At 39.2% G+C, this 10,671-nt stretch overlaps 1 protein-coding gene across 1 annotated transcript in view; it reads right to left on the reverse strand.

The window, feature by feature from the left end:
• tns1b (tensin 1b) overlaps positions 1-9,439 on the reverse strand; it is a 160,263-nt gene extending 150,824 nt beyond the window's left edge. Inside the window, exon 1 of the mRNA XM_063499947.1 lies at positions 9,332-9,439. Within this exon, the coding sequence (XP_063356017.1) occupies positions 9,332-9,346 (15 nt within the window). The 5' untranslated portion in view covers positions 9,347-9,439. The remainder of the gene's footprint in view (positions 1-9,331) is intronic.
• Between the last annotated feature and the right edge of the window lie 1,232 nt (positions 9,440-10,671).

Consider the following 10,671-nt stretch of genomic DNA (forward strand, 5'->3'; position numbering starts at 1 on the left):
GACCCTACGTGGATGGGGCTTGTTGTGGTGCATCCCACAGATGTTCAGTTTGATCTGGGGAGTTTGAAGTCAGGTCAGCTCAGGTTCATGAGCAGGTTTGCGGTGTGGCTGGATGCCCTGTCCTGCTGGAAGTGCTGCACAGATATCAAAGTAACATCCAGAAGAATGGCAGCTTTTTGTAACAGGATGAATTATATTACTCATTTCACCTGTTAGTGGTTTTAATGTTGTGGCTGTTTGGTGTAGCCCGGCGATAAATTATAAAGAGGGACTACAGAGACTGAGGGATTGTAATGCAGGAAAGGAAAGAAGGGCAAGTTTCTACGACTAATCAGATCACTCAAATAATTTGTTTTAGTACATCTTTAACCTTGACCATTTCTGTTTCTTTTGTAAAACCAGAGCGAAGAGCGGACAGCGAGACAATTAAGAAGATTAACTGCTGTCGGATCACTGTCCTTGAACCATGTAAAGACGGATAAACAGCTGAGTGAGATCAAAGCTGCCCAGCCTGTTACAACGGGCTCAAAACAAGAGACAGAAGAAAAAAAAAAAGACTGAACTGAAAAAGAAGAAAAAATAAGCAAAGGCTATCGGACGTGGATGAAAAAGAGGGCGGGACAAACAAAAAAACCCTGAAAAAAACAGGGGTCTGTAGTCAGTGATCACATAGATAGATGAAGATAGTAGATAAGCAGGCGGATAAAGGGAGAGTGAATGTGCAAACAGCAGAGGGGTGTGTTCTGTGATCTTGGCCGATGTCCTGACGTGCTACATGAAGGGGAGTTCACTTGTTGACAGACAGAGGAAGAACACACTCCAGCAGGCCTCACACACACACACACACACGCACACACACACACACACACACACACACACACACACCCCTGTGACTCCCATCTGTTGCAAACAATGCAGGCCCGCCACCCTCCCTGTGAGAACGCTCACATGTGTGTGCACGTTTTTCCTCTGTTCTTTCTGCTGAGAGGAAGGACCGTCCGCCCAACACCAGAACACACTGACCCATGAAAGCAACAATAACACGGCTGCAGTACACGATGTGAGGCATTTCAGGGTGGTCAGGCCTATTCTTTAAAAGACTCTAAGGTTCATTAGTGAAAAGGCCCTTTAAAGCCATAGATGACCCAGGTGACTCCATCTGTTATGTCCCTTATTACATAGCAATACTAATAATAAATAACACTTGCTCGTTTTTCCACTTTCTAACACATCAGCTTTGAGGACCAATTGTTCACTTTCTTTCTGATATGTCCCACCCACTAACAGGTGTCAGTGTTATTCACCTCGCCTGTGAGTGGTCAGGTCTGGGCATGTTAAGGCCAGATTTAATGCTCTTTTTAAGCAGTTATCACATAAATAATAAAATGCATTGGCATTGGTTATCCAAATATCCTCTCCACCTACACAGATTCACCCAAATGCACGGTAAACTTATTTCTACAACTCTCTCTCTGCATTCCTAATATTTGCAATCTCTTCAGAGTATATGACTTAGATTTTTAATAGCAATTACAAATTAATGAAAAGAAACCAACCAAAGCAAAGCCATAAGGATCTGATCTTCCTATTAGAGCCTTTTATATCCTCCAGGGGAAATAGGTAGCAAGCACAGCAAACAAACTGCTCAAATTCACACACACAAAAAGATCTTGTTATGATAAGAAATTCGTTTTATACTTCTGACCAGAATGAGATAAGATATATTACAGGATATATTCTGTTTGTAATAAGCACATCCGCAATTTAAAGATTCTGGCTGACAGATAATTTTGACGTCAAATAAGAAAGTCACATAAATCAAAAACTAATAAAATAAACAGTGTGAATTATAATATACAGTACAATATTCAAATGAATGTTTCAAATGCAACAAAGGGCTGAGTTTGGCAAGTGGCTGTGTTCATATCAGGATGTGTGACCTAACACACTGAGCAGTGGCTGCTTTTACAGGATTAATGGCTCTGTTCATCAACACAGGCCTACAATCAGAAAAAGTGCCATGTCAAGTCAGTCTGCCAATATCCTGCTGTTTTGACGTGTCTGTGCCAACGCGCTTATCTCTCCAGCTCATCATACCATGCCAGGCTGCTGAGGATCACACAAATATTAAATTTCCTTTGTCATTTGGCAACTGCAGATCTTAATCACGAGAATAATAAATAACTTCTCATACATCTTCGGTCAAAGGCTGTAATTCATTAAGTTTCATCAGCGATCACACCCAGTGTTCTCTATAGATGAGCTAAAGCTGTATCTAAATCTGTGACAAGCTTTCCTTCCTGCAAAGCATGCTCATAATAAAAACAAAGACAATGCACTATTGTTTAGAACGCATGATTTTTGCCATGTTCATCACATTCCTTTAACGAGTTTTATCTCCCCCCCCGCCCATTTGCTTTTTAATATTATTTTGCTTTGATCTTCTGGCCATGTTTAGACATTAGGTTAAAGACAAAAAACCCTAACTGGTGCAGTTAAGGCACAAAAAAAACTGCTTGGTTTGGCAAAAAAATAAATAAATAAGAAAAACTACTTATGAAAAGATTGTGGCTAGGGTTACACTTGCCCCCTCCTACATTGGACCTTGCACGCTGAAAAGTTGGAAATGCCAGCTCTGTCTTTATAATGCAATGACCTGGTCCACAACCTGCCACCTTGGACATACTGTAAAGGTGACAAACTGGCAGCTTTCTAAAGCCTGTATACCTTGACTTGAATATTTTGGAATATCTGTCTCAGTTCATATTATAATCCTTCCAATACTATCCAAGCATTTCAGTCAAAACTGCAAATGTAAACCTCGCTGTGGTGCAAGAGGAAATTCAAGAGGGGCACCAGCATCATTAACCTGCACTTTCTTGAAACGATGAGTTGAATTTCAGCAGATAGACATTTCATTTTGAACCAAACTGACAGACTGACAAAGTGACACTGCTACACCGCTAAAGTATGGTCTTAACCCAGCCCACCTCAGCACTGAGCTATAGGCAGCAGCTAGAGACACCAAAAATAAAAAAGGTCAACTTCAATATTAAGGTTCCTGCCTCTTAAATTAACAAAATAAGACATCAAAATTGTATTTTATTGAAGGTAAATACATCTAAAATACCAGCTGTACCTTGTTTTTGCTTTTCCCTGGCTTCCAGAAAGGAAAGATGCAATAGAAGAAAAATTTTGCCCAACTGAAGACGGTGGCAAGACACCAGCCTAGTCCGCCCATTCTCTCGTGGAAAAACAAAAAAACAAAAACCTCCTCGCGTCCTCTACCGTATCCTGTATCTCCTTGCTTTGTCTCCCCTCCCTCTCTAGCCTGCCCTTCAAGAGCCGTGTCCAGAGGTGCAAAGACTCTAGCAGTGTGTCCTGGAGAGAATCCCGGAATGGCTTTTCATCCAATCCAAGAAAAGGTACCTTTTTCTAGTGTTATAAAAAACTGGAGATTCCCATAAAGTGCACTTTACTCGTAAATGCCTTCTTCGCTCTCTTGTCTAGCATCCCTACAGCATCCCTCCATCTTTCTGTGGATGCTGCAGGATCTGCCATTCAAAGCATGAGGAGGAAAAAGATTAGGAGAGGGGAACTCAGAAGTGGGCGGTGGTGGGATGGGTCAGGCAGAGCCGTCTGGTTAAGAATGAGGCACTTATAGTGATGGAAAAAGGAGGGGGGTCTTAAATTTAATGTAGAACAGTGGGGGGATGGCTTGAAGAAAGAAAGAACAATAAATCAGAAATGTGTTGAGTGGACAAGCAGTCCGTCATCAGCAGTTTAAATAATGATGTATACTACAAAGCTGGTATGCTCCAGCTGATAATTCAAGCACTTCTTGTTTGAGGCTTACAGTCAAAGAACCTAAAAAGAATAAAATGAATGCAGTATTTGCACTAAGTGGAGGATGCTGGTGCATTTGGAGCTTTCAGGGGGGCTTTTAATGAAGACTGGCAGATTCTGACCAATCATAAATGGTGCATGGAGCCTCTGAACCCATTTGCATCTTGAGTGATTAGTTGGGTGCCTAGCTTTCCTTATTGGATAAAGTGGAAGGCAATTGAAATCAATGGCTCCTAACTTGCTTTACATTTGAGGAAGAGCAAGAAAGTGTGTGAAATTACAAAAGGAGGCTTGTGATTATCCAAATTCTCTGCATTAAATTTGCAATTTCACCCAATTTAATCGCCGATCATGAGACAATTTAGCATTTAAAGAATTCAGAAAATGGAATAGTTGGCTCTTTATTTGGAAAACCTCCCAACAGCAGCTCACTTTCATTGCTTCCCCTCAGAGAAATCAGAAAAGAAAGACTGTGACTCTTTGGTGAAAAGGCCATAAGATAGGCCGTTAAGGCCAATTTGGGTATATTCTTAGCTTTTTGTTCCCGCTCTGTGGTTTGTTACAGTCAGCCTTTTCCATAGCCTGCCACAGATTTTTTTTAAATGCCAAAAAGATGTTGGAAAATGTGAAGATGGTTACACTTTGATATCTGGTGTGCCCATCTGGTATGACTTTAGTCCATAAATCCCAATTGTTAACAAAAAATAACCCTAAGTAAATGAGACTGTACGTATTCAAGGAGTTTATCCTAAAAAAAAAATACACTTACACAATAGCAAACTTTTTACACTACAATGAACAACCCCAGGAAGCAACAAACATTTGTACATGTACAAATTAAGAGTCACTTCTTACAATCAAAATAATTTTGCATTGTATCAAGATAACTTTACATGTATATAAATGAATGCAAAAAACGAGAGTGAAACATGGCAAATATTTAGCAAATTACCAGTTAATGTTGTTGTTAAGCTATCAGATGTATTTAAGTAAAGCTTAATAATTAAGGTGGACTCTTATCAGTTTGATAGCAGGTAATTATTTAACTTACCCACATAAATGATTTCCATCAAACCTGCTGAAAAAAGAAACTGTTCAATACCAACCTAACTAAGTCTAACTAATCAGTTCAAGCCTTGATTGTACTTTGCTGCTGACCCGATGGCCCAGTAGGTGTTCCAGATGCACTCCATTTAAGTTGGCTTAAAGTCTATTGCCTGGGGTGAATGCATTGTTGGTCTAAAGCAAGTTCTTAGCAGGAGCAGCAGGCGTGTGGACATCCGCATGGACCCTCGAATTCATCACCTAATGATGAAATGTATGTCACTCAGACTCACGCGGACCCTTGAAGACTTATGTGATAAGTATCCTAGCTCAACTATCCATTAGCAAGTTAGCTACCTTTTCCCCCCCATTTAAATTTTTTTTCAACAGATTAAGAGTTTTAGGGTTTGATTGATATAACCCTACAACTCCCTGCAAAAATTTTCAACACCTCGAGAGTTAAAACTTTCAGGATTTTATGCTCCAGGAGATCAAATTTAATGATTTGTTTCCCTAGTTTACTCATCCATCTCCACTTTCCCAACTTCCCATAGCTAAAGCCGACTTGGACACATTTAGCTTACTTCCTCCAGCATTTCTGACAAGCATTCATTTTAAACATAAATGTCCTGATATATGGACAGATGCTTTGTGTATTATACAGAAAACAAAACTGCCTGGGGAAACTAGAAGACCTCACTGCAAAAATGGTGATATGATGTGTGACGAGCAATTACATTCATGTTTGTGCAGCCTAAGACTCAGGGTGTAGAAGAGAGAATATAAATTCTAAGCATATAAATAAAAATGCAAACAAAGCACAAATAAGATTCCAGTTTACTTTGCTGCACAAGCAGTGTGCTTGTTCTGAAGACACTTGCAGATTTCTACAAATTTTAACATTTCAGTTACTGAAACACAAAAGGGACCATTTATGTATCAAAGAAAAATAATATAACCAGAGGTTTCCAATAAGAGCAATACTGCACATTTTCCAGAGCATTTAGCAGATATGTTATTCTTGCAGACACTTTGAGAGTGAAGCTACTGTAAGTTCTCAAGCGAAGGAAAGGTCTCACCATTACACCAACCTATCAAGAGCTTTAAGCTTACACAATACTGGCAAAGGGAGAGAAGTTCCAGAGAAGGCGCAGGGACAACACTATGCACACTTCCTGCCTCTCTGCGGGACAAACAATGGGCTGGTTTCAAGTCTCAATCTGGCAACGTCAGCTCTGTTGTCCATTCTAGGAAACCAGACAAGAGGTGAGGGAGTGAAGGGTCATTGTTTCTGGGAGAATAAGAGGGGAAGTGGCCGGTCATGGTCTTAATGTGGGAGGGTTCACTGGGATGTTTTAGTCACAGCTGGTGGCATCCATTTGTCACTTTAATTTGATATTGTGTATCAGTAAAATGCAGTGGATTTCTAAAAGCACTGATAAAGAAAAACTGTTTTAATGCCATCTGGGTTATACTTTTTTTCTCCACTCAGGAATTACATCATCCCATTTTCCCAGAACATCACATCTAACAATGCTGCGGGGCAACAAAATAACGTCTAGCATATGAACTCAACATTGAAAATGTAGCGTTTTATATTCAATAGGCATCGCCAGTTAGTCGCAACCTTCTCATGAGACTTATTAAGTGCAGAGGCTGCGCTGCACTGCAGACTCTTTCATCTTTATTCAATATTTTACATACATTTCAGCTGTCAGTAGTGAGTGCCAGTCTGTGCCCAAGCCTTCATTAAATCATGAAGGCCTTGCTGGTTATACCCAGTATGCACATGACTATAGTAAGAGACCGTTATTCCTGTAAATACGCCCAGGATCTGTTAGCAATCACTGCATCACTAGAAGGCAGAACAAATCTACAATGAAGTTAACTAATAGCCAATAATACCATTTGCACTGGAGACCCATTTGTTTAAATATTCCACTTCATATTTCTGCCCCCAACAAAGTGGTTGTGATTGATGCTGCAATTACCTCCTGCCCCTCCCATTATTGATCTAAGGCGTTTTTGGGATTGAGAGCTTGGCGGCTTTAAGCACATGGCAGAAAGCCATGAGGGAATTAAGTGAAAGCTCATTTCATCTTTTGACATAGCACAGAAACACTCCTCTATCTTAAGTCGGCAGATGGGAGCAGTTTTGGCAAATTAGCAATCATGGAAAATTCATGTGTGGATTGGTGACAAAATGGAAAGCACAATGAAAGATGCTGGTTTGAGAAAAGCTATAATCCCAGCTGCTAACCCAAAGCTTCTTTAGGTGGAAGAAGGCACTGCAAAGATTTTAGTTTTTACCTGCAGGCAACTGATACTGCAAATCTGAATCTGTGTAAGAGGTGAAATTTGGAAAAATGTTATTGTTTTATGGAATATTTTATTCCATAACACTTTAAAGGTAATTTGTTACTTATCATGTACACAAGCAGCCACCACACATAAAGTACACAAAGTCACCACTTCACCTTTGGAGGAATTATCAGTCTGCCACTGAGCAATCATCAGATGTCTCATAAAAGCCCAGACGAGGCTGAAATGGACAAGCTGTAGGCCAAGGTGATGAAAGCGGTGAACATCCATTTTTAGAGAGACAGGTCTGTCATACCTCACTTTGAAACTGTAGGTACTCCTAAGTATACGTAACCCTGACTACATATGCATTATTTTAGGATTTACATTTAGCCATTATGGATTAACCGATGGTCATTTAAAGAACTCTGTCCAATCAGCTGACCAGTTCACGACAGATGTTAGTCCACCTCACAGCCCTATGTAAAACAGTCCTCAGTGTGAAAGTTATTACGGTCTGTGAAGCCATAAAGTAATTACCTCTGCGGACACCTCCACATCAGAGGACAGGACGAAAGAAATGGACGAAGCACAGACAGTCTCTGAGCGAGGTCAAAAAACAGACAGAAGGCACAAGGCAAAGTGTTTGTCATAAAAAACATTTTATCAGGTTAAAGTACAGGAACAAAGTACTTCATAACGATGTCGACTTTTTTAAGTGGACACAAATCAAAAGGGCAGAAACCACCTTTCAACTGCAGCCCAGTCTCACAACTAAACGTGAAACAGATAAATGTATCTACTTTTTATGTTCATCGGCAGAAATGATCACATTTTCCGGTCGGTGAACACGAATGTGCAAGTAATGTATTTCAAAAGGAATTTTGAGTCACAAGGACATATTTCTATAGTGAAAGCAGGGAGACTTCACCATGGCAACCAAAAAAGAAGAGCTTTAAAAAGCATGGCAAACCTTGTGTTTATAATCAATCCATGATCTTTTTCCAAACCTAACCCAGTAATTTTAATGCCTAACCAGTAATAATATTTCTAATAATATATTTTAAAATGATGTGTAAAAATCTTTGGCTTCAAACTTTGGCCTCTAGCATGAGCAGTAACACAAATCACTACAGCTCCAACCTCTACAACTTCTAAATATAGACATTTTTTTTTCTCTTTTTTTCCATTTATTTCACGTTCAAAAGATTAGAGATGCGAGTCCAGGTTGTCTGCCATCCATGGCAGTAATTCAAACAATGCATGGCAGTAATTCATCAAAAATATACTTGGATCCTTGTCTATTACTTCTTGCATTTTAATATTGAGGTATTTTCGAGTGACTTTTATATATTTTAACACAGCCGAACCATGTTTCAAACAAAGCTCATAAATACAACACTTTTCACCTCTTACAAGTTCAAGCAATACTGAGCCTGAGACAAGTGGAGACAATATAAGCACTGTGACAGTCAGGCAATGTCTTGTCTGTCTCTTTTTATTTCTAAAGCAGAAAGGAGTGCATAAAACAATAGGAAGAGCAGCTGAAACAACCCTAGCGGTCACTTTCCGCTGTAAAAATGACATCATCTGCAGCACAGAAATCAGCTGTATGTAATTAACCTTGACAGCAAATCAGAGTAAACTGAACTTTTTACAGTTATCTGCTTTACAAGTGGACAGAAGGACCCTGTTAACAACAATTTTACAGCCGCAAAAGGACAACCTCTAACATTCCATGAGAAACAAAAGCCACGACTCCAGCCAAAAGCAGGATAATGATTAAACCTTTCAGTTTTAAAGTCCTGCATGGACATTTTGGATCAGCATGAGTCATCCTACTTTTTCACTCAATAAAAATGTTTACAGACTTAACCAAGATGTAATACCACATGTGAAAATTGTTTTTTGTTAGCTCACTTACACAAAGGGGAAAACCGACAACAGAAATCAAAGAGGCCAAAAAAATGTCGCAACAATCAGAGTTTGGAACATTGTAAAGTAGTTGAAACAGTTACATGAAAAAAAAAGCAGAAAAAACCAACAGCTTTGGTGCTGTGCATGCTAGGGCTGACCTCAACACCAGCAGCAACACCCTGATCATCCACAGTTTAAAATGACATGTTGCAACAGCACTTACCAGCCAGAGGGACATCGCAGTTCACTTTGAAGACACCTGGGCAGTAATTCCCTTTAACAGATCCTTAGCTTCTTGAACACTGAGCTAGCTTTTCTGGGATTAACACGGCTCTGTTAGTCCCCCACAAAGTTGGATGCACATACCAAAAAAAGAGCCTGACAGTCTGGCCCTTATCCTGACATACTTCCTGAGCTGTATTGTTAGTGAAGGGAGAGGAAACACACGCACCGTGGAAAGCCAGTGTCAAGAGATCATAACATGGAAAGTGAGAATACCAGGAGCTATTGTTTGTTCTGATATTTTTTTTGAGTTTCTTGTAATTTTGCCAAGGTCAGAGGTTAAGATAAAAACAGCCAGAGCTGCTCTCTAATAATCTGTTAGAATCTAGAACTTTGACAGATGCTACCACGTTTCAAATCCAGCAAATTATAAAAACTAAAAATTTTACTTCAGAAAAAAAAGTTTAAAAATCATATAAAAAGTTGAATTTCTGATTTGTTACTTAAGACTCATCATTATTATTATTTTTTTTGGGGGGGGGGGGGGGGGAGCAGAAAGTATAACTAACTACTAACTTTAAGACAAAGCTAGCAAACAATCTCTACATTCCCACAGACAAAAACCTGTATGTCAAAGATGTAGTCACTATGACTTCACTGACTATAAAGATGAGCATTTTTGTCACCATCACAAGAAAGTGAGAAACCAAGGACCCTGTATGGTTCTACAATGGAGATATAAACCACAATGTTTCTGAGTCTTACTGTATACCATGAAGTTATCTTGTATTTTACTCAAAATGGGACCATAAATTACAAAATTAACATCAAGCTGTAGTAACTAAAACTTGAAATCAGAGATAGCATCAGCAAATCAGGAAAACTATTACTGAATTCATTAATTAAGAAAGCAGTGGGGTCATTTTCTCATATATTTTTATACAGTTCAGACTTGTTTTGCAGCCAACAGTTGTCCCCTGTTGGCCATTAGAAAAAACATGCAGGTTCAAGGCACTTAAGCATTGGATGACAAACAAAAAGTTAATTGCATTATCTTCAACAGTAATACTCCCATTCAAAAAATCCAAATTTACGGCATGTTTTTGACTTTAACAACATTCTACTGAGGCTTCAAACCAGTATACTAAACTACTAAGACCATAAATCAAGACTTAAATTCAACCAGGCTTCATTTTTCAACCAGAGTTGTCACCCACTGCTGGCATTAGAAAGTCTGAAGATTTAAGGCACTTTATATGAAGCTTAAAACGTGTAGGTCAGAAAATTTAAGACTACAATAAACTTCACTAAACAGAAAATCTCATTCAAGACGTCGGTGAT

The sequence above is a fragment of the Pelmatolapia mariae genome, linkage group LG16_19 (assembly GCF_036321145.2).
Source record: "Pelmatolapia mariae isolate MD_Pm_ZW linkage group LG16_19, Pm_UMD_F_2, whole genome shotgun sequence".
In the NCBI taxonomy this organism is placed as follows: Eukaryota; Metazoa; Chordata; class Actinopteri; order Cichliformes; family Cichlidae; genus Pelmatolapia; species Pelmatolapia mariae.